This window comes from Salmo salar, chromosome ssa14 (assembly GCF_905237065.1).
Source record: "Salmo salar chromosome ssa14, Ssal_v3.1, whole genome shotgun sequence".
NCBI classification, from domain to species: Eukaryota; Metazoa; Chordata; class Actinopteri; order Salmoniformes; family Salmonidae; genus Salmo; species Salmo salar.
In genome coordinates this window covers 56,673,503-56,701,087 of record NC_059455.1, presented here as the reverse complement: position 1 = coordinate 56,701,087, position 27,585 = coordinate 56,673,503, and the positions used below count along the sequence as shown (strand labels likewise).

At 43.7% G+C, this 27,585-nt stretch overlaps 1 protein-coding gene across 4 annotated transcripts in view; it reads left to right on the top strand.

The window, feature by feature from the left end:
- LOC106570121 (histone-lysine N-methyltransferase 2B) overlaps positions 1-27,585 on the top strand; it is a 96,610-nt gene that overhangs the window by 35,432 nt on the left and 33,593 nt on the right. For 3 of the 4 annotated variants that reach the window (XM_014142151.2, XM_045694603.1, XM_045694602.1), the window contains 13 exons: positions 118-264; positions 363-455; positions 757-874; positions 9,537-9,650; positions 10,564-10,748; positions 10,970-11,074; positions 11,372-11,482; positions 13,328-13,404; positions 16,657-16,841; positions 17,137-17,234; positions 20,608-20,742; positions 21,120-21,278; positions 21,415-21,532. In XM_014142151.2, the coding sequence (XP_013997626.2) occupies positions 118-264; positions 363-455; positions 757-874; positions 9,537-9,650; positions 10,564-10,748; positions 10,970-11,074; positions 11,372-11,482; positions 13,328-13,404; positions 16,657-16,841; positions 17,137-17,234; positions 20,608-20,742; positions 21,120-21,278; positions 21,415-21,532 (1,645 nt within the window). The remainder of the gene's footprint in view (positions 1-117; positions 265-362; positions 456-756; positions 875-9,536; positions 9,651-10,563; positions 10,749-10,969; positions 11,075-11,371; positions 11,483-13,327; positions 13,405-16,656; positions 16,842-17,136; positions 17,235-20,607; positions 20,743-21,119; positions 21,279-21,414; positions 21,533-27,585) is intronic. The other variant, XM_014142152.2, reaches the window with a different exon arrangement.

The following is a 27,585-nucleotide window of genomic DNA, read 5'->3' as shown; positions in this document are numbered from 1 at the left end:
CTCCATAGGTTTACTGAATAGCAACACTGGGTTGTATGTGAAACAGTAGGTTTAGTGCAATATGTGTTCTCCTGATTTTGAGAGTTGACTGCCTTCTGCCTTTCCACCTTACCTCAGATGATCTACTGCCAGGTGTGCTGCGAACCCTTCCACAGCTTCTGCCTCTGGCCCGAAGAGCGCCCCCAGGAGAAGAACAAGGAGAACTGGTGCTGCCGCCGCTGCAAGTTCTGCCACGTGTGCGGCCGTAAGAGCAAGAACAACAAGGTGTGTGGGTGTGGTCAGGAAGATCTGAGGTTAAGTAGTCTGGTGGGTTTTTTTTCACCCCCACTTTCACATTTTAAGCGTACTATTACTTCCTTTAGCCTGTGTTGCAGTGCAAGAGGTGTCAGAACTGCTACCACCCCTCCTGTCTGGGACCCACCTACCCAAAGCCCATCAACTGTAAGATGCCCTGGGTAAGTACCAGGAATTTAACATCTATTACTGTTTAGCTTCTCTTCTCCCCATTCTGATTTACGACTGTTTTTCACTGTACTGTGGGTCAATACCATACAATGCAAGTGTATTGTCCAGTTTGCATAAGTGCCTTGCTCAAGGGCACAACAATAGTGGATTCCAGTAATGATCTGAAACCAGCAACCCTCAGGTCTCAGCCAGTTCATTTCCCACCTTTCTTCGCCCGGCCTGGGACAACCAGCGACCTTCAAGTTCTGGTCCATCTCTCTAACTTCTGGGCTACCTGCCCCCGTGTCCCAGGTGTGTATGACGTGTATCCGGTGTAAGAGCTGTGGAGTGACCCCAGGGAAGACCTGGGACATGGCCTGGAACCACGAGCAGGACCTCTGTCCCGACTGCAGCACCCTCCACAGCAAAGGTAGGACCTCAGTGAGTCACACAGAGACACATCACAAGTCAACCAAGGCAAGGTATACACAAACTCCAGGAACAGGCCAAGAAGAAAGGGATGAGAGCAGTTGCTTAGATGGACTGATACTTTGTCAGGATCTTACCATTATTTAGGGCTGACTCCAATCAGTCCACTGGTTGATTGTTAGGTTGATGGCTTGACCAAGATTATTAAAAAAAATTGAGCAGCAGCAAATACATTTTTTTTTTCTATGGCACACCAGACATCGATCTGATTCGCGCCCATCTCAGTGAACTAATCCATTGCGGAGGCCGAGACTAATCCATTGCGGATGGCACAGTCCAAGAAGGGGAGTGTGACTAAGATGCACAATCCACATCTCTCTCCTGAATGCGCTCTTTCCTGACAATTTGTGCACATTCATTGTTTCATAACATAATCGTTTGATTGTTAGTCTATCAATTCCCCATTAAATATATCACCAGTAGTACATTTACCGTTAATTCATATAATTTCTAATCTACAATGTTTGTTTATGGTCATTTCTGTTAATGCATTCAATATATTATTATTAGTCTTTTACCGTTCTGATTGTTGTGAACACGGTGTTTGCAGACGCACAACCTATGCTTATGAGAAACACGTTTTGGTTTATTTTATACCATTTACGGGTTTTGTGAATTCGGTCAATGACAATCAAGTGACAATCGAGGCTGAACAACATGGTTGAGGACGGAATAGCAGAATCTCCACATGAGACCTGGATGGAGTCTGAGAACAAAGTGAGCGAAATTATCTCAGAGAAATTGAAGATATATCAAATAAAGTTTTATTTGTCACATACACATGTTTAGCAGATGTTATTGCAGGTGTAGCGAAAAGCTTGTGTTTCTAGCTCCAACAGTGCAGAAATATCTAACAAGTAATATCTAACAATTTCACAACAATAAATACATATCTAAGTAAAAGAATGGAATGAAAAATATATGGACGAGCAATATCAGAGCGGCATAGAATAGAGTATTTTAACGACCGACAAACTCAGCAAAAAAAAAGTTATGTCCCCTTTTCAGGACCCTATCTTGTGAAGATAATTCGTGAAAATCCAAATAACTTCCCATATCTTCATTGTAAAGTGTTTAAACACCGATTCCCATGCTTAATTAATGAACATGCACTTGTGGAAAGGTCGTTAAAACCGGTTGGGGCTAGGGGGCAGTATTTGCACGGCCGGATAAAAAAACGTACCCGATTTTAAATCTGGTTACTACTCCTGCCCAGTAACTACAATATGCATATAATTAGTAGATTTGGATAGAAAACACTCTAAAGTTTCTAAAACTGTTTGAATGGTGTCTGTGAGTATAACAGAATTCATATGGCAGGCCAAAACCTGAGAAGATTCCATACAGGAAGTGCCCTGTCTGACAATTTGTTGTCCTTCTGTTGCATCTCTATCGAAAATACAGCATCTCTGCTGTAACGTGACATTTTATAAGGCTTCCATTGGCTCTCAGAAGGCGCCAGAAAGTGGAATGGGGTGTCTGCTCTCTCTGGGCGAAGAATAGCAGGAGAATTTGTGTGTGGTCAGCCTGGGGACAGTGACACTGGAGATGCGCTTTCATGAGAATTCTCCATTTTCTTTTCTTTCAGCCTTTGAATGAATACAACATCGCCGGTTGGAATATTATTGCTATTTTACGAGAAAAATAGCATAAAAATTGATTTTAAATGGCGTTTGACATGCTTCTAAGTACGGTAATAGAATATTTAGAATTTTTTTGTCACGAAATGCGCTCGCATAGTGACCTGAACGCACGAACAAAACAGAGCTATTTCAATATAACTATGGATTATTTGGAACCAAAACAACATTTGTTGTTGAAGTAGAAGTCCTGGGAGTGCATTCTGACGAAGAACAGCAAAGGTAATCCAATTTTTCTTATAGTAAATCTGAGTTTGGTGAGGGCCAAACTTGGTGGGTGTCAAATTAGCTAGCTGTGATGGCCGGGCTATCTACTCAGAATATTGCAAAATGTGCTTTCGCCGAAAAGCTATTTTAAAATCTGACACCGCGATTGCATAAAGGAGTTCTGTATCTATAATTATTAAAATAATTTATGTATTTTGTCAACGTTAATCGTGAGTAATTTAGTAAATTCACCGGAAGTTTTCGGTGGGTATGCTAGTTCTGAACATCACCTGCTAATGTAAAAAGCTGTTTTTTGATATAAATATGAACTTGATTGAACAAAACATGCATGTATTGTATAACATAATGTCCTAGGAGTGTCATCTGATGAAGATCATCAAAGGTTAATGCTGCATTTAGCTGTGGTTTTGGTTTTTGTGACAAATATGTTTGCTTTGAAAATGGCTGTGTGATTATTTTTGGCAGGGTACTCTCCTGACATAATCTAATGTTTTGCTTTCGCTGTAAAGCCTTTTTGAAATCGGACAATGTGGTTAGATTAACGAGAGTCTTGTCTTTTAAAATGGTGTAAAATAGTCGTATGTTTGAGAAATGGAAGTTATAGCATTTTTGAGTTATTTGTATTTCGCGCCACGTGATTCCACTGGCTGTGGACTAGGGTGGGACGGAAGTTGAGACACTAACAGCTTACAGACAGTTGGCAATTAAGGTCACAGTTATGAAAATTTAGGACACTAAAGAGGCCTTTCTACTGACTCTGAAAAACACCAAAATAAATATTCCCAGTGTCCCTGCTCATCTGTGTGAACGTGCCTTAGGCATGCTGCAAGGAGGCATGAGGACTGCAGATGTGGCCAGGGCAATAAATTGCAATGTCCGTACTGTGAGACACCTAAGACAGCGCTACAGGGAGACAGGACGGACAGCTGATCGTCCTCGCAGTGGCAGACCACGTGAAACAACACCTGCACAGGATCGGTACATCCGAAAATCACACCTGCGGGACAGGTACAGGATGGCAACAACAACTGCCCGAGTTACACCAGGAACGCACAATCCCTCCATCAGTGTTCAGACTGTCCGCAATAGGGTGAGAGAGGCTGGACTGAGGGCTGGTAGGCCTGTTGTAAAGGCAGGGCCTCACCAGACATCACCGGCAACAGCGTCGCCTATGGGCACAAACCCACCGTAGCTGGACCAGACAGGACTGGCAAAAAGTGCTCTTCACTGACGAGTCGCGGTTTTGTCTCACCAGGGATGATGTTCGGACTCGCGTTTATTGTAGAAGGAATGAGCGTTACACCAAGGCCTGTACTCTGGAGCGGGATCGATTTGGAGGTGGAGGGTCCGTCATGGTCTGGGGCGGTGTGTCACAGCATCATCGGACTGAGCTTGTTGTCATTGCAGGCAATCAACGCTGTGCGTTACAGGGAAGACATCCTCCTCCCTCACGTGGTACCCTTCCTGCAGGCTCATCCTGACATGACCCTATAGCATGACAATGCCACCAGTCATACTGCTCGTTCTGTGCGTGATTTCCTGCAAGACAGGAATGTCAGTGTTCTGCCACAGTCAGCGAAGAGCCCGGATCTCAATCCCATTGAGCACGTCTGGAGCTGTTGGATCGGAGGTTGGGGGCTAGGGCCATTCCCCCCCCAGAAATGTCCGGGAACTTGCAGGTCCCTTGGAAGAGTGGGGTAACATCTCACAGTAAGAACTGCCAAATCTGGTGCAGTCCATGAGGAGGAGAGACACTGCAGTACTTAAGGCAGCTGGTGGCCACACCAGATACTGACTGTTACTTTAGATTTTTTGGACCCCCCCCCCCCCCTTTATTCAGGGACACTTGCTCAGTTTGTCTCAGTAGTTATTTTCATACAAATATTTACACATGTTAAGTTTGCTGAAAATAAACGCAGTTGACAGTGAGAGGATGTTTATTTATTTTGCTGAGTTTATATTTACAATATTCAATTGTTACCATATAATAACAATAGCCTTAAACTATACGTTTTTTAAGTTTCACTAATACATTCTAATTAACTTAATCATTGACACACTCATCACTATTGTCATTGGTTGCACTAATTGCACTGTTTGTCTATATAACCTGGTTCAAGTACTCATGACATTACCCCGAAGAAGGCACAGTGATGCCAGAATGTTGGTAAATACCCAATAAATTACTAGGAGTTTATATATGGATCGTGCGACTCTTTATTTTTATAGTTTATTCGCCGTTAGAAGCACCACCACACAAAATACTTTTTCTGGGGGTCCGCAAGTAAATTTTTTATTCTCCAATCATGGAAGCTGCCGAAGCGCGTGGGGACATTGCTTACATTCGCTTTGACAGTGTCATTGTCCACCCTCCCTCCCAGAAGCCTGGAAGGGATGAGAGAGCCAAGCCTATGGGTTTGTAGCATCAACCTCGCAGCGCGCATACCAATTGATTATAACCTCTTAAGGATCTGCCCCTTTTTTTCAATTTTCACCTAAAATGACATGCCCAAATCTAACTGCCTGTAGCTCAAGGCCTGAAGCAAGGACATGCATATTCTTGATACCATTTGAAAGGAAACATTTTTAAGTTTGTGGAAATGTTAAATGAATGTAGGAGAATATATAACACATTTGATCTGGAAAAAGATAATAAATAAAAACTTTGTACAAAAAAAAATGAAATGCAAGAGAAAGGCAATAATGTATTATTCCAGCCCAGGTGCAATGTAGATTTTGGCCACTAGATGGCAGCAACGTATGTGCAACGTTTTAGACTGATCCAACGAACCATTGCATTTCTGTTTAAAATATTGAATGAAGACTGCCCTAATGTGCCCAATTTGGTTTATTAATACATTTTCAGGTTCCTAACTGTGCGCTCTCCTCAAACAATAGCATGGTATTTTCACTATAATAGCTACTTTAAATTGGACAGTGCAGTTAGATAACTTTAATAAAAATGTTTCAGCCAATATCAGATATGTCTGTCCTGGGAAATGTTCTTGTTACTTACAACTTCATGCTAATCACATTAGCCTACGTTAGCTCAACCGTCCCGACCCGCCGATCCCCTAGAGGTATTAATGGACTGCTGAATTTATATATTTTTTTCTCTTGCTTTGTTTGCTCTTTTCCATACTATCTCTGATAAGCTACTCAGGAAGGGCTGAAAATAGCCCATATTAATATATGTAGCCTTAGAAATAAGATTCATATAATCAATAACTTGCGAACATCAGATAACATTCATAAATTAGCCATTTCTGAGATGCATTTAGATAATTCATTTGATACAGCAGTAGCAATACAAGGATATAACATCTATAGAAGAGACAGAAATGCTTATGAGGCAGGTGTTTAGAAGATCTTATGTCAAGTGTTATTGAAGTGTTGCAGGTTCACTTGGCACAGCTAAAGCCTTTTCTTTTAGCAATTGGTGGCCTATAGCAACACTCTAACAGTATCTAAATAATGTGTGTGAAATGCTTGTGATGTTAACAGAGGTCTACTTTCATGGGGACCTGCATATTGACTGGTTTTCTTCAAGCTGTCCGCTCAAGAGGAAGCTTTTGTATTATGTCATGTTTTGTTTGGACCCCAGGAAGAGTAGCTGCTGCTTTTGCAACAGCTAATAGGGATCCTAATAAAATACCAATAAAGAAGTAGGCCTATGGCTACATGACCTGCGCGCAAATGTAGGCATATAAATGTGCCCATTTGCGGACCTGATGGTATTTCTGATTGGCTTGACGGACCACCACTAATGAGCTGTGGTGCTTCTCAAAGTAATGTTTTCTTCACCTCAAACAGTAAAGCAAGCAGTCTGTTTTTACATCCATTGATTGAGGAACTATTGTCAATGTATTGAAAAAAAATCTTTCCAGCTCTTTCCCTTTTTGATAACTACTCGGCATGAAAGTGTAAATTGTCATGCTCTGATCCAGTGGAAGCGTCATAAAATAGTCCTTTCTGATGACCTCTTATCCCTTGTGCAAATAGCCTACAGCTGTGTCTGTCCCAAGAAACTGAAGGCCCAGAATCGTTTTTACAATGTTGCAACTTGTGCGGACCCAAGTTGTTAGTTGATACAATGTTTTAAGTTCGTTGCGGACATGTGATTTATAGGATATTCATTTTTAGCAGGATATTTCTACCTGCAGGCTGCAATGTTTTGATTTGTTGGCTTTATGAAGACTATTTTTACGTACTGTAATTGGCAATATGTTTGTTTTTAAGGTTTGTCACTTTCACTTAGATTTGGATATAATTTGTATTAACTACATGACAATGATTTTGAGATGCGTTGATGTTATAAATTAAATGAAACTGTTCCATGAAAATGTGTATATGAAAACCATAACTGGGGCCTCCCAAGTGGCGCAGCGGTTTAAGGCACTGCAGCAGACCCAGGTTCGATCCCAGGCTGTGTCACAACCGGCCGTGAACGGGAGTACCATAGGGCGGCTCGCAATTGGCCCAGCGTTGTCTGGTTTAGGGGGTGGCTCGCAATTGGCCCAGCGTTGTCTGGTTTAGGGGACGGTTTGCCTTGAGCTCATATTTGCAGCAATGAGACGAGATCTGAATTGGATACCATGAAATGGGGGGGTTAAAAAAAACTTCAGGAGAGTAATCGCAGAATCTGCAAAAGCCAGCAGGAGCAGAAGGATGGTCAGGTTAAGGTTTATTTATTTGTATTATTTTGATCTCTGGCTTCCTCGAGTCATTTGTCTTATTTAATCAGAGTGCTTAAAGCATCAGACAAGCGCAATACATACAGTGCATTCAAGGTTTTCAGAACCCTTCCACATTTTGTTACGTTACAACCTTATTCGAAAATGTATTTAAAAACATTGTTTACTCAATCTACACACAATGCCCCATAATGACAAAGCAAAAACAGGGTTTGACATTTTTGCAAAAGTACAGTACCAGTCAAGAGTTTTTCTTTATTTTTACTATTTTCTAGATTGTAGAGTTATAGTGGAGACTTCAAAACCATGACATAACACATATGGAATCATGTATCATGTAGTAACATCATATCATATAGTAACCCAAAAAGTTTTTTACATTTTAGGTTCTTCAAAGTAGCCACCCTTTGCCTTGATAACAGCATTGCACACTCTTGGCATTCTTTCAACCAGCTTCACCTGGAATGCTTTTCCAACAGTCTTGAAGGAGTTCCCACATATTCTGAGCACTTGTTGGCTGCTTTTCCTTCACTCTGCGGTCCAACTCATCCCAAACCAATCTCAATTGGGTTGAGGTCGGGTGATTGTGGAGGCCAGGTCATTTGATGCAGCACTCTATCACTCTCCTTGGTAAAATAGCCCTTACACAGCCTGGAGATGTGTTGGTTCATTGTCCTTTTTAAAAACAAATGATAGTCCCACTTAAGCGCAAACCAGATGGGATGGCGTATTGGTGCAGAATGCTGTGGTAGCCATGCTAGTTAAGTGTGCCTTGAATTCTAAATAAATCACTGACAGTGTCGCCAGCAAAGCACCGTCACACCTCCATGCTTCACGGTGGGAACCACACATGCGTAGATCATCCGTTCACATACTCTGTGTCTCACAAAGACATGTCGGTTGGAAGCAAAAATCTCAAATTTGGACTCAGCAGACCTAAGGACAGATTTCCACCGGTCTAATGTCAATTGCTCGTGTTTCTTGGCCCAAGAAAGTTTCTTCTTATTGGTGTTCTCTAGTGGTTTCTTTGCAGAAATTTCACCATGAAGCCCTGATTTCAGAGTCTCCTCTGAACAGTTAATATTGAGCTGTGTCTGTTACTTGAATGTAGTGAAGCATTTATTTTGGCTGCAATGTCTGAGGCTGCTAACTCTAATGAACTTATCCTCTGCAGCAGAGAACTCTGGGTCTTCATTTCCTGTGGCGGTCCTCATGAGAGCCAGTTTCATCATAGCACTTGGTTTTTGTGACTGCACTTGAAGGAACCTTCAAAGTTCTTCGAATTTTCTGGATTGACTGGCCATGTCTTAAAGTAAGGATGGACTGTTTCTCTTTGCTTATTTGAGCAGTTCTTGCCATAAAATGTACTTGGTCTTTTACCAAATATGGTTATCTTCTGTATACCACCCCTACCTTGTCCCAACACAACTGATTTGGCTAACAAGGCACACCTGTTAATTGAAATGCATTCCAGGTGACTACTTCATGATGCTGGTTGAGAGAATGCCAAGACTCATCAAGGCAAAGGGTGACTACTTTGAAGAATCTCAAATATAAAATATATATTGATTTAACACTTTTTTGAGGGTACTACATGATTCAATATGTGTTATTTCATAGTTTGACGTCTTCACTATTATTCTTGAGCTCGGGTGCATCCTGTTTCCATTGATCATCCTTGAGATGTTTCTACAACTTGATTGGAGTCCACCTGCGTTAAATTCAATAGATTTGACATGATTTGGAAAGGAACACACCCATCTATGTAAGGTCCCACAGTTAAATAAAGGTTACAATTTCAATAGATTACCTGATAATTAAGACAATACAGTTTTAAAATACATTTTACAATAAGGCTGTAATGTAACAATGTGGAAAAAGTCAAGTGGTCTTAATACTTTCTGAATGCACTGTATAGGTTAATTTGATTTCAACTGTTTTTATTTCGATCTTTCAAACCCCTACTGACATTTTTTAAATGTATTTAATCATTGATTACTTTAGTACATCTGATTTTGTTGTTTCTTATTTGTTTTACAAGGGAACTTCTGCACCATCTGCTCCAAGTGTTACGAGGAGAAGGACCACAACAGCCAGATGATGGAGTGCTCCAGGTGTAGCCACTGGGTACATTCTAAATGTGAAGGACTCTCTGGTGAGTGTCACTGTCTTTATCAAGGGGATGTACAACAGGGGTGGCCAACACTCATTAGTGTTACTGGGTATGCAGGTGTTTGCTCTAGCCCTATACAAACACACCATATCCAGCTAATCAAGGTTCCAAGGAACATCTCATTGGTAGAATCAGGTGGGTTGGATATAAGAGCTGGAACCAAATCCTGCAGGAGGGTAGTTCTCCAGGCGAAGGGGTGATCACCCCTGTTAACAGTATGTGTAGGGGAAGATGCCACCTCAAATATTTCATTTTATTTAGCCTTTATTTAACTAGGCAAGTCAGTTAAAAACAAATTCTTATTTACAATGACGGCATGTACTGGCCTAACCTGGACGACGCTGGGCCGATTGTTCAGGCAGGCCTTAACTTAAGGGATCAGAACAACTATCTCACGATAAACTGCCAGCAGCATACCACCCTGCATCCCACTGCTGGCTTGCTTCTGAAGCTAAGCAGGTTTGGTCCCTGGATGGGAGACCAGGTGCTGCTGGAAGTGGTGTTGGAGGGCCAGTAGGAGGCACTCTTTCCTCTGGTCTAAAAAATATCCCAATGCCCCAGGGCAGTGTAGGGTGCCGTCTTTTGGATGGAACGTTAAACGGGTGTCCTGACTCTCTCTGAGGTCATTAAAGATCCCATTGCACTTATCGTAAGAGTATGGGTGTTAACCCCGGTGTCCTGGCTAAATTCCCAATCTGGCCCTCATACCATCACGGCCACCTAATCAACCCCAGCTTACAATTGGCTCATTCATCCCCCTCCTATCCCCTGAAACTATTCCCCAGGCTGTAAATGAGAATGTGTTCTCAGTCAACTTACTTGGTAAAATAACGGTTGAATAAATAAATAAAAACACTCCATTACATTGAAGTGCTGCTTCTCTTCTGTCTCCCAGATGACCTGTATGAGATCATGTTCAGCCTGCCAGAGAGCGTAGTATATTCCTGTACACGCTGCAGCCAATCACAGCCCAGATTCTGGAAGGAGGAACTGAAGGAAAGGCTGAGGGCGGGGCTAGAGAATGTGCTGACCAACCTCCTCTCTGACTCCTCCGCCCAGCACCTGATTACCTGCAGAGAGGTAATGTCTGCCGCCATCACAGTAAAGACATCAAGTAGTCACGAGTCAGATACTCGTAACATACTCTCTCACTTTCATAACATGGCTTTTCTCTATCCAAAATCAAGTATAAAAAGTATTTAACTTTTACACGTTTAGACTGTCTTATGGATTGTATATCCCTGACCCTCTGACGGCGGTCTCCATTTTATTGTACTATGCTGTTCTTTTGTTTTCTGCAGTGTGAGGAATCCACGGAACTAAATGCTTTCAGGGACCAACAGCAGCCCATCTGCGACCTACATGCCGTGGGTCAAAAATGTACAGGCGGCCAGTACACTTCACTGGTGAGAGACCCCAGTCCTTTATAAACATTTGAATTATGTCACATGAAAACTATTAAGACCTAGAGGTTGTTAATTTTGCTCTCATGGCATCAATGTTCCACTGTGAATCATGTAGCTCTTTTTAGACCACAATCACATCACTTCGTATACAATTTGGTCATTTAGCAGATGCTCTTATAGATGTTCTAATGGGAGGGAAGACTCCATACAGTAAATTGAATCTCACATATATTGTACAACAATACATCCGTCTCCTTAACTTGACACCTGTTTTTCCTGCTCTTGTCTACCAATCAGAAATCATTCCATGAGGATGTTGTCATGGTGATGAGGAAGTGGCTAAAGGAAGAGGAGTCTCTCCCTGAGGACCTGAGGCCCACCTGTTTGGCCAGGTCTCACTACCTGAAGGTTAGTAGAAAGACCTTTCCTCCATTAATGCTATAGACATTTGTTATGGGCCATATTGTGCCATATAATTTATATTGTTTATTTGCATTTTTACTCTATTTTAGAGCTGTTTTATATTTTATTAATTGCCTCAATTAATAAAACAGAATAAAATAACTCTAAAAGGATATTTTTGTGTATGAACCCCTTGCATATTGCCTCTCTTTAACAATGTATAAAGATCACACACTGAGTGCATTCGGAAAGTATTCAGACCCCTTCCCTTTATCTAAATGTTATGTTACAGCCTTATTCTAAATTGTATTACATAGATTTACAATACCCCATAATGACAAAGCGAAAACAGGTTTTTAGATTTAAAAAAAATGTACATAAGTATTCAGACCCTTTGCTATGAGACTCAAAATTGAGCTCAGGTGCATCCTGTTTCCATTGATCATCCTTGAGATGTTTCTACATCTTGATTGGTGTCCACCTGTGATAAATTAAATTGATTGGACATTATTTGGAAAGGCACACCTGTCTATGTAAGGTCCCACTGTTGACAGTGCATGTCAGAAGCAAAAACCAAGCCATGAGGTCGGAGGAATTATCCGTAAAGCTCAGAGACCGGATCATGTCGCGGCACAGATCTGGGGAAGGGTACCAAAATTGTCTGCAGCGTTGAAGGTCCCCAAGAATACAGTGGCCTCCATCATTCTTAAATGGAAGAAGTTTGGCTCCACCAACGCTCTTCCTAGAGCTGGCTTCCTGGGGAAACTGAGCAATTGGGGGAGAAGGGCCTTCAAGATCGCGAAGGTCACTCTGACAGAGCTCCAGAGTTCCACTGTGGAGATGGGAGAACCTTCCAGAAGGACAACCATCTCTGCAGCACTCCACCAATCAGGCCTTTGTGGTAGAGTGGCCAGACAGAAGCCACTCAGTAAAATGCACGTGACAGCCCGCTTGGAGTTTGCCAAAAGGAACCTAAAGGACTCTCAGACCGTGAGAAACAAGATTCTCTGGTCTGATGAAACCAAGATTCAACTCTTTGGCCTGAATGCAAAGGGTCACATCGGGAGGAAATCTGGCACCTTCCCTACGGTGACGCATGGTGGTGGCAGCGTCATCCTGTGGAGATGTTTTTCAGCAGCAGGGACTAGGAGACTAGTTAAGTACAGAGCAATCCTTGATTGAAAACCTGCTCCAGAGCGCTCAGGACCTCAGACTGGGGCGAAGGTTCACCTTCCAACGGGATAACAACCCCAAGTACACAGCCAAGACAACGCAGGAGTGGCTTCGGGACAAGTCTCTGAATGTCCTTGAGTGGCGTAGCCAGAGCCTGGACTTGGACCCGATTGAACATCTCTGGAGAGACCTGAAAATGGCTGTGCAGCGATGTTCCCCAGCCAACCTGACAGAGCTTGAGAAGATCTGCAGAGAATGATGAGAGAAGTTCCTCAAATATAGGTGTGCCAAGCTTATAGTGTCATACCCAAGAAAGGGAAAGAAAAGGGGGGATACCTAGTCAGTTGTACAACTGAATGCATTCAACTGAAATGTGTCTTCCGCATTTAACTCAACCCCTCTCAATCAAAGAAGACTCAAGGCTGTAATCTCCGCCAAAGGTGCTTAAACAAATTACTGAGTAAAGGGTCTGAATACTTATGTAAATGTGATATTTAAGTTTTTGTTATATATTTCAAAAAAACTGTTTTTGCTTTGTCTTTATGGGGTATTTTGTATAGATTGAGGGGAAAAAAACTATTTTAATGCATTTTATAATAATGCTGTAACGTAACAAAATGTGGAAAAAGTCAAGGTGTCTGAATAGTCTTCGAATGCACTGTATCTATGTCCTTTCAGTTGCTGGAGGAGACTTTCAGTTGGTTTCATAGCCAGGATCAGAAAATGTGGGACCCAATCTCCAAAGATTTCCCAAGGTGAATGGATACACTATGTGTAGACCGTATGACGGTGTATGTTATTGATTTTGATATTGTTCTTTCTCACATTTCCACCAATAAGACAAAAGGGGGAATCTCCCTGAACAAACTAACTATGACAATAAATAGTTTTGCCTTCAGAAAGATAAAGCAGGCATAGAATACTTATTTTTGAAAAGCAAGCAAAGAATACTTTAAAAAAAAGCAACACCTTGGCCTGAATGGAAAGCAAAGGCTAGCTTTTTCAAACAGAAATTTGCATCCTGTAGCACAAACTCCAAAATGTTCTGGGACACTGTAAAGTCCATTTGAGAATAAGAGCACCTCCTCCCAGCTGCCCACTGGAATGAGGCTAGGAAACACTGTCACCACCGATAAATCTACGATTGTCGAGAAGTTCAATAAGCATTTTTCTACGGCTGGCCTTGCTTTCCACCTGGCTACACCTACTCTGGTCAACAGCTCCGCACCCCCCACAGCAACTTGCCCAAGCCTCCCCCATTTCTCCTTCACCCAAATCCAGATAGCTGATGTTCTGAAAGAGCTGCAAAATCTACACCCCTACAAATCAGCTGGGCTAGACAATCTGGACCCTCTCCTTCTAAAATGATCCGCCGCAATTGTTGCAACCCCTATTACTAGCCTGTTCAACCTCTTTCGTATCGTCTGAGATCGTCAAAGATTGGAAAGCTGCCGTGGTAATCCCCATCTTCAAAGGGAAGACACTCTAGACCCAAACTGTTACAGACCTATATCTATCCTACCCTGCCTTTAACAAACAAATCACCGACCATTTCGAATCCCACCGTACCTTCTCCACTATGCAATCTGGTTTCAGACTCATATTACGCATCTCCGATACAAAATTTAATCTAGAATCGGCTTCCTATATCGCAACAAAGCATCCTTCACTTATGCTGCCAAACCTACCCTCGTAAAACTGACCATCCTACCGATCCTCGACTTCGGTGATGTCATCTATAAAATAGCCTTGAACACTCTACTCAACAAACTGGATGCAGTCTATCACAGTGCCATCCATTTTGTCACCAAAGCCCCATACACTACCCACCATTGCGACCTGTACGCTCTCGTTGGTTGGCCCTCGCTTCATACTCGTCGCCAAACCCACTGGCTACAGGTCATCTACAAGTCTCTGCTAGGTAAAGCCCCGCCTTATCTCAGCTCACTGGTCACCATAGCAGCACCCACTCGTAGCACGCGCTCCAGCAGGTATATCTTACTGGTCACCCTCCAAAGCCAATTCCTCCTTTGGTCGTCTTTCCTTCCAGTTCTCTACTGCCAATGACTGGAACGAACTGCAAAAATCTCTGAAGCTGGAGACGCACATTTACATTTAAGTCATTTAGCAGACGCTCTTATCCAGAGCGACTTACAAATTGGTGCATTCACCTTATGATATCCAGTGGAACAACCACTTTACAATAGTGCATCTAAATCTTTTTTAGGGGGGGGGGCGGGGGTTAGAAGGATTACTTTATCCTATCCCAGGTATTCCTTAAAGAGGTGGGGTTTCAGGTGTCTCCGGAAGGTGGTGATTGACTCCGCTGTCCTGGCATCGTGAGGGAGCTTGTTCCACCATAGGGGTGCCAGAGCAGCGAACAGTTTTGACTGGGCTGAGCGGGAACTGTGCTTCCTCAGAGGTAGGGGGGCCAGCAGGCCAGAGGTGGATGAGCGCAGTGCCCTCGTTTGGGTGTAGGGACTGATCAGAGCCTGAAGGTACGGAGGTGCCGTTCCCCTCACGGCTCCGTAGGCAAGCACCATGGTCTTGTAGCGGATGCGAGCTTCAACTGGAAGCCAGTGGAGAGAGCGGAGGAGCGGGGTGACGTGAGAGAACTTGGGAAGGTTGAACACCAGACGGGCTGCGGCGTTCTGGATGTGTTGTAGGGGTTTAATGGCACAGGCAGGGAGCCCTGCCAACAGCGAGTTGCAGTAATCCAGACGGGAGATGACAAGTGCCTGGATTAGGACCTGCGCCGCTTCCTGTGTGAGGCAGGGTTGTACTCTGCGAATGTTGTAGAGCATGAACCTACAGGATCGGGTCACCGCCTTGATGTTAGTGGAGAACGACAGGGTGTTGTCCAGGGTCACGCCAAGGTTCTTAGCACTCTGAGAGGAGGACACAATGGAGTTGTCAACCGTGATGGCGAGATCATGGAACGGGCAGTCCTTCCCCGGGAGGAAAAGCAGCTCCGTCTTGCCGAGGTTCAGCTTGAGGTGGTGATCCGTCATCCACACTGATATGTCTGCCAGACATGCAGAGATGCGATTCACCACCTGGTTATCAGAAGGGGGAAAGGAGAAGATTAATTGAGTGTCGTCTGCATAGCAATGATAGGAGAGACCATTTGAGGATATGACAGAGCCAAGTGACTTGGTGTATAGCGAGAATAGGAGAGGGCCTAGAACAGAGCCCTGGGGGACACCAGTGGTGAGAGCACGTGGTGCGGAGACAGATTCTCGCCACTCCACCTGGTAGGAGCGACCTGTCAGGTAGAACGCAATCCAAGCGTGGGCCGCGCCGGAGATGCCCAACTCGGAGAGGGTGGAGAGGAGGATCTGGTGGTTCACAGTATCAAAGGCAGCAGATAGGTCTAGAAGGATGAGAGCAGAGGCGAGAGAGTTAGCTTTAGCAGTGCGGAGAGCCTCCGTGACACAGAGAAGAGCAGTCTCAGTTGAATGACCAGTCTTGAAACCTGACTGATTTGGATCAGTCAGGTTTAAGCACCAGCTGTCAGCAGCTCACAGATCACTGCACCTGTACATAGCCCATCTGTAAACAGCCCATCTATCTATCTACCTACCTCATCCCCATACTGTATTTATTTATTTATTTATTTATTTATCTTGCTTCTATGCACCCCAGTATCTCTACTTGCACATTCATCTTCTGCACATCTACCATTCCAGTGTTTAATTGCTATATTGTAATTACTTCGCCACCATGGCTTGTTTATTGCCTTAACTTACATCATTTGCACTCACTGTATATAGACTTTTTGTTTTCTTTTTTTCTACTGTATTATTGAGTGTATGTTTTGTTTATTCCATGTGTAACTCTGTGTTGTTGTATGTGTCGAATTGCTATGCTTTATCTTGGCCAGGTCGCAGTTGCAAATGAGAACTTGTTCTCAACTAGCCTACCTGGTTAAATAAATAAGTTAATTAATTAATTTTAAAAAGGCTCTGTTGCTGAACAAGTCTCCCCCCCCTTTCCTTCTGTCTCAGTGGTATGCTCCCTGAGGCAGTTCTTCCACCCTCTAAGGAGCACAGCTATGCACAGTGGCTGGAGAGGACATACCAAGTTACCAGGGGCTCAGGGTGCCTCCAGCAGGGGAACAGCATCCCTTCCCTGTACTCAGTCACCACCCATCAGTCCCGGGCTCTGTTGAGCCTCCCACTCAAATCCCAAGGTATGGAGTCTTTGGCTGTCTCAAATAGGGGGTCTGGTCATAGGCATAGGGCTCTGGTCAACAGTAGTGCATTATATAGTGCAGTAGTGCATTATATTATATATCTATCACTCCCTCTGTAAGCCTATGTCCTGTCTCAAAGCAGACATGTAACCCCATTCACCGGCACAAGAAGATGTTTGTTGTGCGTAAAGTAATTGAGTACAAGGACTGATGGTGATCTAGCTTTTTACTTCATCCTAACAACTTAAATCAATTCAATGATTAATGAATGTGTTTGGTCTATCTTGAGTAGATACACATTGTGCTCTAACCGGGGCCCTGGAACTTGACTGGACCAAAGATGAGAGGCAGTGTGCACTCTGCCAACAATGTGGAGACGCCACACCCAACGTGAGTTTCCCTCCCCCCTCTGTAATGATCCCACACAGTAATTGTATTGATAAGGAGACGGGACACCGTTGTGTTAACTTCAGAAACATCTTTCCTAAGATAAAACCATAAATAGAGCATTATGGGTACTGTAGTACAGTGTTCCTCAACTCCGGTCCTTGAGTATCTCAAACAGAACGTAACTTGATGACTATAACTACTGTTCCATGAAGAAGGGAAACGAGGTACAACACACTATAGGGGAGTCACACTCTCGTTACTTCGGTTGAAGGATCTACAATCGCCTGAAATCCACACCTTGCTGGAAGCCCCGCCTTCCACAGGTGATAAGCGTGAGGCTCCGATTAATTCCTTCACTGAGCCCAGGAACGGGCGGTGTGGGGCTGAACAGGAGTTGTATCTCGTTTCCCTCCTTCAGGAAACAGTAGTTATAGTCATAATTTTACGTTCCCTTTCATTCAGTCAACTTCAGTACAACATAGTATGGGGATATATAATCACGCCCCAAGCTGAGCCCAACGGATACTAAATTAAACTGCCCGTGGCAGACCACCCAGACCTGACCCTGTCAGATGCGGCAGTCTGGGTATCGTGCGCGCTGCCTAGTGACTTTCCCCGTCCCAGCCGTAAGCACACTGGGCTGCACTGGGAGCAGTGACATCCAAGCAATAAACATCACAAAAGTATGTGGTGATGCCCAACTCGCTGCAGCACAGATGTGTCCTACACTCAAACATTTAAACAACGCCCAAGATGCTGCAGGACCCCTGGTGGAGTGGGTGCGTACACCGCTAGTTAACCCTTGCCCCCTGCTGCAATATGCCCGGAGAGATTCCACAATCCAGTGGGAGAGATGCTACTTAGGGACTGCTTTGCCGCGAGCTGGATTAGCAGAACAGGCGTAAAGCTTGCGCTTCAGAAGCAAAAGGAGGCGAAAATGGAAATGGCTCAAAGCTAAGGACCTGTAGGACATAGCCATGACTTTCAGGGCGAAGGTCGCATTTGGACGCAACGTCACCTTAGTTGCCTGGGTGAACTGTGTACAGGAAGTGTGTACTGATAACACGTGGAGGTCCCCAACATGTTTAGCCATGACCAAAGTCATGAGCAGGGAGATTTTGTAGTGGAGGATCAGGGCCATGTCCCATGTGGGCGCAATTGGTTTAGAGACCAGTCTGAAACAACCGCACAACCAGGGTCCTGGATCTGACATAGAGACTTCTCGGATTACCTGTGTCTGGAGATGGGAGGTTATTCCCAAAACGGGCTCTGAGGCCTCGGAAACAGTCGACCTGAGGACGTCGCTGAAGCGTGGGGGATGCGCAAAAGTTGTAGCCTGGCCTTCCGGGTGGCGCAGTGGTCTAAGGCTGTGCCATCAGAGATTCTGGGTTCAAGCCCAGGCTCTGTCGCAGCCGGCCGCGACCGGGAGGTCCATGGGGCGACACACAATTGGCCCAGCGTCGTCCGGGTTAGGGAGGGTTTGGCCGGCAGGGATATCCTTGTCTCATCACGCACTAGCGACTCCTGTGGCGGGCCGGGCGCAGTGCACGCTGACGAGGTCGCCAGGTGTAAGGTGTTTCCTCCGACACATTGGTGCATGCTAACTGAATTTAGCCATGCTAAGGCTTTTAGTTTCAGCTAGGCTAGCTAGCCTCTGACTGCAACACGGTCGGTTTAGAATAACAAAGCAACTTAATGCTGGCTACGTACACTAAACAAGAGGGTTACCGAAGCAATTCCACCATTAGGAAGCTGGAATGGCTAAAATCAAATCTACATTTATTTGTCACAGACATGGTTAGCAGATGTTAATGTGAGTGTAGCGAAATGCTTGTGCTTCTAGTTCCGACAGTGCGGTAGTATCTAACAAGAAATCTAACAATTCCCCCACATCTAATACACATCTAAAGGGGTGAATGAAAATATGTACATGTAAGTGTATGGATGAGCGATGGCTGAATGGCATAGGCAAGATGCAATAGATGGTATAAAATACAGTATATACATGTGATATGAGTAATGTAAGATATGTGAACATTATTAAAGTGTCATTATTTAGAGTGTTGTATAAAGTGACTAGTGATCCATTTATTGAAGTTGCCAGTGATTGGGTCTCAATGTAGGGAGCAGTCTCTGAGTTAGTGATTGCTGTTTTAGCAGTCTGATGGCCTGGAGATAGAAGCTGTTTTTCAGTCTCTCGGTCCCAACTTTGATGCACCTTTACTGACCTCGCCTTCTGGATGGTAGTAGCTAGCTCGCCTTTGCAAGTTAGCTAACCTGGCTAGCGCGCTATGCAGCGCTTGTTAGCTAGCCTGGTCTCGAGTCTATGTAGGACCGGATCACTGAGGTGGAACCCGGACTCTTCTGAGAAGAGAGGCAAGCGGTGCTTAGCCAAGGCACACAGACAGAACCTGGTCATCCTCTCTCTTGGAGTAGCCTCCTATAACTGGTCACAGAGCGCACAGGAGCCGGGAGACATTTGACCCGACCAACGACCCAACCCGTCTCCGTGTCCCGCAACTCCGACTTTGTCGAGGTATGGGCAGCCGGGAGAGGAAGTCCTCTGAAACACCAAGCCCCAGCCGTCCCCTAGTCTTGCATACAAACTGATTAGAGCGAGGGCAGCCTGAGCATGCGCCGAGACATAAGACAACAAACATGGATAGCTATTAATTAATTGGGGGCGTGGTCGCAAACCCGAACCCACCTTTTCGTTTCGGTCTCGTTAGCTATCTTACCTATTGCTGAAGCCAGGCCAAGCAATTAGAAGAATAACTAATTGTTTGTAATGTTCTCATAAGTTTCCTAGTCATAAAATACAGCACACAACATCCAGGGGGTGAGCACGCTCTACAACCTAAGGGACAGTTAAGTTGACGTAACATAAGACAGGCTCGTGTTCCAATTGTTTGTTTTAGTACTGTGAAATGTACCTGTTCACACCAAGGTGAAGAGTGGAATAATTGAAAGAATGAACCCGAGTCTCACATGTGGAAGGAGGGGCTTCCAGCGAGCCATGTATTTCATTGGCCTTGTCGGGCGTGATTGTAGATCCATCAACCGAAGTCGTGAGTGTGCGACTCCTCCATAGTGTGTTGTACCGAAGATGACTGACTGAAAGAGAACACATTTTTGTTGTGGCCATACACCCGATTCAATTAGTGAACTAATCAACAAGCACATGACTCGTTGAGTTTGTTCTTCTATGCGGCTAAAACAAAAATGTATTCTGTTTGGGGTACTCAAGGATCGGCGTTGTGAAACACTTCTGTAGTACATTATACCCACAGTAATGGTATTAGCAGCTATTCAGACATCCAAGAATGTTGTCTCAGGTCCACTCTAAATCTGAATTTCCTCGTTTTTATTGAAGGATGCAGGTAGGATGCTGTTCCTGGGGCAGAACGAGTGGGCCCACGTCAACTGCTGCCTGTGGTCCGCTGAGGTGTACGAAGACAACGGAGCTCTACTCCAAGTACACAGTGCTGTCTCCAGGGGACGCCACATGGTAAGAATGCATTGAACATCACCATAGTTGCGCCTCAAATGGCACCATGTTTCCTATAAAGTGCACTACTTTTGACCAGGGCCCATAGTGGACTATGCAGTGAATAGGGTGACATTTGGGACACTTCCCACATATCAACGCTGGAGTACATCCTTTCCCAATAGACTTTGTATTCAGGCATAGGTGTGCAGTTTCATGTTTTTAACATTGCCGTAAAATAATAGCAGCTTTATTGTTCCATAGATAGAATTGTTTTGTCAAGTCTGCTATGCCCGTTTAGTTATAATGACAACGTTTACTCTTCAGGGAGTTTTCTGCCAGTCGTTCTCACACTGTTTTCTTTTCTCTTCTACACATTGTACATTTCTTCCCTACAGCGCTGTGAGCGTTGTGGCCAGGCGGGGGCGACGGTTGGCTGCTGTCTCTCATCCTGTCAGAGTAACTACCACTTCATGTGCGCCCGCGCCCGCAACTGTGTCTTCCAGGAGGACAGGAAGGTCTTCTGCTCCAGGCACCGCGACCTCGTCAGTGAGAAGGTGAACTTTTAGAAATGGGCTGAGGCGCACAGAAACAGTCATCTTTCCAACAGTGCACACCACCACTTTCACTTTGACTTGTCAGCTGCATCCAAACTTATGTCTCAGGATTTGCACTTCCGTTTCCCCTCTCCAGATGGTGTCTGGGAATGGGTTTGAAGTTCTCCGGCGGGTCTACGTGGACTTCGAAGGGATCAGCCTCCGTAGGAAGTTTCTGACTGGTCTGGAGCCAGAGTCTATAAATATGACCATTGGTGAGTATGTGTACATCCCCAATGGCACCCTATTCCCTATGTAGTGCACTGCTTTTAACCCTTTACACTCGTGGGAATGAGCCTATATGGATAGGGCTAAATTGAAAAGTTTTTTTACAGAACAAATATGGAAAGCATATGCATACCCATGGTAGCAATTAAAAGGGAACAGTTAGGAGATTGTGGGAAAATGATGAGGACACAGCTGTTCACCTGACTCAAGACTGTGTCTAAACATTACACTGTGATTTTATGTACATTTTACATTTACTGTACTTTCCATTGCATTTCTTGAAATTAAATCTGAAAATACTCTGGATACATTCAGTCACAATATTATTGGAAAATTTGGGGTAGGTGCATCAAAAAAAAAAATGCCAAAGGTTTGAGAGAGGTCAAACTAGTGTATCCAAGTGGCCACACAGCTCTCCAAAGTATGCACATTAAGTAAATTCAATGCACTTTTATGACTCAAAGAAGTCTCCAACTGTAAGATGCTTTTTTGAGCTTTCCTAGCTGTGCTGTTGTTGAACTAGAGCAAGCACACTTAGTTGTTTTGTTTGGAACACAGCCCTGCAACTCAATTTTAGGTAAATGTTCTTAATGTTTTGTACACTCAGTGCATGTCACTCTACTATCCAAAATAGTAGGAAACTTAACATATTGTATTGAGCAACTTGTCAACAAAAATAGCCTATTCCAAGCAAACTCTGGGACAGTTGTGGGATGATAGATCCCAAATGTATTTGATTTTAAATTCATACAACCAGTAGGCTTAGGTTACATAAAAAATAAATATTCAAAAGCAAGGAGTTGGATGCAACAGATCAGAAAATTTAGCTTAAGATGTTGATCAACTATTTCAAATCAAATTGTATGTCACATGTGCCCTGAATACAACAGGTGTAGACCTTAGAGAAATGCTTACTTACTATCCCTCAACCAACAATGCTTTAAGAAGTAAAATAAATACATAAATGTGTTAAGTAAAAAATAGAAAATGTAAAGATTAATAATTAAACAGCAGCAGTAAAATAACAAGTGAGGCTATATGCAGGGGGTACCGGTACAGTCTCAAAGTGCGGGGGCACTGGTTAATCGAGGTAATTGAGGTAATATGTACATGTTGGTAGAGTTAAAGTGACTATGCATAGATTATAAACAGAGTTGCAGCAGCGCAAAAGAGGGGACTGGGTAGCCTTTTGATTAGCTGTTCAGGAGTCCTATGGCTTGGGGGTAGAAGCTGTTAAGAAACTTTTTGGACCTAGACTTGGCGCTCCGCTACCTCTTGCCGTGCGGTAGCAGAGACAAGTCTATGACTAGGGTGGCTGGAGTCTTTGAAAATGTTTAGGGTCATCCTCAGACACCGCCTAGTATAGAGGTCCTGGATGGCAGGAAGCTTGGCCCCAGTAATGTACTTGGCCGTACGCCCTTTCCTCTGTCATGCCTTACGGTCGGAGGGCGAGCAGTTGCCATACCAGGCAGTGATGCAACCAGTCAGGATGCTCTCAATGGTGCAGCTGTAGAATGTTTTGCGGGTCTGAGGACCCATGCCAAATCTTTTCAGTCTCCTGAGGAGGAATAGGCTTTGTCGTGCCCTCTTCACGACTGTCTTTGTGTGCTTGGACCATATTTGTTTTTTGGTGATGTGGACACCAAGGAACTTGAAGCTCTCAACCTGCTCCACTACAGCCCCGTCGATGAGAATGGGGGCGTGCTCGGTCCTCCTTTTCCTGTAGTCCACAATCTTCTCCTTTTGTCTTGATCACGTTGAGGGAGAGGTTGTTGTCCTGACACCATCAATCATGCAGTCATGAGTGAACAGGGAGTACGGGAGGGGACTGAGTACGCACCCCTTAAGGTGTTGAGGATCAGCGTGGCGGATATGTTGTTCCCTACCAATATCATCTAGGACCGGCCCGTCAGGATCCAGTTGCAGAGGGAGGTGTTTAGTCCCAGGGTCCTTAGCTTAGTGATGAGCTTTGATGGCACTATGGTGTTGAACGCTGAGCTGTAGTCAGTGAATAGCATTCTCACATAGGTGTTCCTTCCGTCCAGGTGGGAAAGGGCAGTGTGTAGTGCAATAGAGATTGCATCATCTGTGGATATGTATGCCAATTGGAGTGGGTCTAGGGTTTCTGGGATGATGGTGTTGATGTGAGCCATGACCAGCCTTTCAAAGCACTTCATGGCTACGGACTTGAGTGCTATGGGTCGTTTAGGCAAGTTACCTTAGTGTTCTTGGGCACAGGCACTATGGTGGTCTGCTTGAAACATGTTGGTATTACAGACTCGGAAAGGGAGAGGTTGAAAATGTCAGTGAAGACACTCTCCAGTTGGTCAGCACATGCATGGAGTACACGTCCTGGTAATCCGTCTGGCCCTGCAGCTTTGCGAATGTTGACCTGTTTAACCTCTATGGGCTAGGTGGGACGCTTGCGTGGTGCACTCCATCAACAGCAGGTGCATTTCAAGAGCGGCAAATTTGAATCCAAATAAATGTCAAAATTCAAATTTTTCAAACATACAACTATTTTACACCCTTTGAAAGATAAACATCTCCTTAATCTAACCACGTTTTACGATTTCAAAAAGGTTTTACGGCGAAAGCATAAATTTAGAGTATGTTAGGACAGTACATTTACAAGAGTTGTGTGTAATGTTTTGTCAATTCAAAGACAGGGTCACCAAAACCATAAAACCAGCTAAAATGATGCACTAACCTTTTACAATCTCCATCAGATGACACTCCTAGGACATTATGTTAGACAATGCATGCATTTTTAGTTCTATCAAGTTCATATTTATATCCAAAAACAGCGTTTTACTATGGCATTGATGTTGAGGAAATCGTTTCCCTCCAATAACCGGCAGTCAAGTCAGCGTCACAAATTAAATAATTAAAATTAGAAAACATTGGTAAAATATTATATTGTCATTTAAAGAATTATAGATTTACATCTCTTGAACGCAATCAACTTGCCAGATTTAAAAATAACCTTACTGGGAAATCACACTTTGCAATAATCTGAGCACTGCGCCCAGAAAAATACACGTTGCGATACAGACTAGACGTCATGTTGGGGAGATCTAAAATCGAAAATACTATGTAAATAATCCATTACCTTTGATTCTCTTCATCAGATGTCACTTCCAGGTATCACAGGTCCATAACGAATGTAGTTTTGTTCAAAAAAGCTCATCATTTATGTCCAAAAATCTCCGTCTTGTTAGCACATGATCTAAGCCAGCCGGACTTCTCGTCATGAACGAGGGGAAAAAATATATTTACGTTCGTTCAAACATGTCAAACGTTGTATAGCATAAATCATTAGGGCCTTTTTTAACCAGAACATGAATAATATTCAAGGTGGACGAATGCATTCTCTTTTATAACGTATTGGAACGAGGGTACCCAACATGAACTCGCGCGCCAGGTGTCTAATGGGCCATCATCGTTCCATGGCTCTTGTTCGGTCAGATCTCCCTCCAGAAGACTCAAAACACTTTGTAAAGGCTGGTGACATCTAGTGGAAGCAATAGGAAGTGCCAAAATATTCCTCAGCCCCTGTGTTTTTCAATGGCATAGGTTTAAAGGTAATACAACACATCAGGTATCCACTTCCTGTCAGAAAATGTCTCAGGGTTTTGCCTGCCAAATGAGTTCTGTTATACTCAGACACCATTCAAACAGTTTTAGAAACTTTAGTGTTTTCTATCCATATATAATAAGTATATGCATATTCTAGTTACTGGGTAGGATTAGTAACCAGATTAAATCGGGTACATTTTTTTATCCAGCCGTGCAAATACTGGCAAATAGCCCCAACAGGTTAAAGGTCTTACATCGGCTATGCATGTTTCAGTGTTACTTGCCTCGAAGTCATTTAGCTCCTCTGGTAGGTTTGTGTCACTGGGCAGCGTTTCTTCACATAAGTGTAGCAGTGCGCAGAAGGCAGTAGGCTATGCGCAAATGTTCGTTCCATAATGCAACACTGTTGTCAAAAAGGCACCGCACTTGCAAGCAGTTTCATGTGACAGATGAAATTGTGTTAGAAATTTAGAAAGAAAGGAGATCTAATATGCAACAACAAGCATGGGTTGATATGACTAGGATTGTGCCTTTTGCTACTGGACAATGAAAGGAGCTTATTATAAAATAATTGCCTCCATGGATATAGTCTGATTTTGGCTAGACTACTTTGAAGCAAGGTAAGACGTGCCTCATATCATATGTATTAAAACTTATGATTTAAACATTTAAGTATATTGTGCATTCGGAAAGTGTTCACACCCCTTGAGTTTTCCCACATTTTATGTTATAGCCAAATTCTAAAATTGATTAAATAATTGTTTTCCCTAATCTACAGACACTACCCCATAATGACAAAGCGAAAACAGATTTTTTGAAGTTCTTGCAAATGTATTAACCAAAAAAAACTGCCATATTTACATAAGTATTCAGACCCTTTATGATGAGACTCGAAATTGAGCTCAGGTGCATCCTGTTTCCATTGATCATCCTTGAGGTGTTTCTACAACTGGAGTCCACTTGTGGTGAATTCAATTTATTGGACATGATTTGGAAAGCCACACATCTGTCTACGTAAGGTCTCCATCATACTTAAATGGATGAACTTTGGAACCACCACGACTCTTCCAAGAGCTGGCCGCCTGGCTAAACGAAGCAATTGAGGGGGAAGGGGCTTGGTCAGGGAGGTGACCAAGAACCCGATGGTCACTCTGAATGAGCTCCAGAGTTCCTCTGTGGAGATGGGAGAACCTTCCAGAAGGACAACCATCTCTGCAGCAATCAGGCCTTTATGGTAGAGTGGCCAGATGGAAGCCACTCTTCAGTAAAAGGCACATGACAGCCCGCTTGGAGTTTGCCAAAAGGTACCTAAAGGACTCTTAGACCATGAGAAACGAAATTCTCTGGTCTGATGAAACCAAGATTGAACCCTTTGGTCTGAATGCCAAGCATCACGTCTGGAGAAGCATGGTGGCAGCATCATGCTGTGGGGTTGTTTTTCAGTGGCAGGGACTGGAAGACTAGTCAGGATCGAGGGAAAGATGAACGGAGCAAAGTAAAGAGAGCGCCTTGATGAAAACCTGCTGCGGAGTGCTCAGGATCTCCGACTGGAGTGAAGGTTCACCTTCCAAAAGGACAACGACCCTAAGCACACAGCCAAGACAACGCAGGAGTGGCTACATGAGAAGTCTCTGAATATCCTAGAGTGGCCCAGCCAGAGCCTGGACTTGAACCCGGTCTAACATCTCTGGAGAGACATGAAAATAGCTGTGCAGCGACACTCCCATTCCAACCTGACAGAGCTTGAGAGGATCTGCAGAGAAGAATGGGAGAAACTCCCCAAATACAGGTGTGCCAAGCTTGTAGCGTCATACCCAAGAACACTCGAGGTTGTAATCGCTGCCAAAGGTGCTTCAACAAAGTACTGAGTAAAGGGTCTGAATACTTATGGAAATGTGATTTCAGTTTTTTATTTTGAATACATTTGCAAGCATTTCTAAACCTTTGTCATTATGGGGTATTGTGTGTAGATTGAGGATATCTTTTTTAAATTCCATTTCGAATAAGGATGTAACAAAGGGGTCTGAATACTTTCCGTTTGTACTGTATTACCAGTAGTAGCCTAAATTTACCGTTAATTCTCATTTAGTTTATTCTCATGTTTGTTTGGTTACGGTAATTTCTGGTAATGTATTCAATATATTATTATTAGTCATTTACCATTCTCATTGTCGGAGTGCACACGTTTGCAGAGCTCACAACCTATGCTACTTGTGAGAGAACTTTTTCATTGTCGTTTGTTTGGAGTGCTCCTGTCAATGCTACCGGGCCTGTGCGCAAATGTAGGCTTAGAAATGTGCCCCTATGGGGATGTCTGATTTGTCTTAACCCTCCACCACTAATGAGCTGTGGAGCTTTTCAAAGTATTTTTTTCTTTACCTCAATCAGCAAGTTAACAAAGTCTGTTTTTAGAATCCATTGAGAATGACAATAGTTCCTCGATGTATTTGGGGGGAAAAAT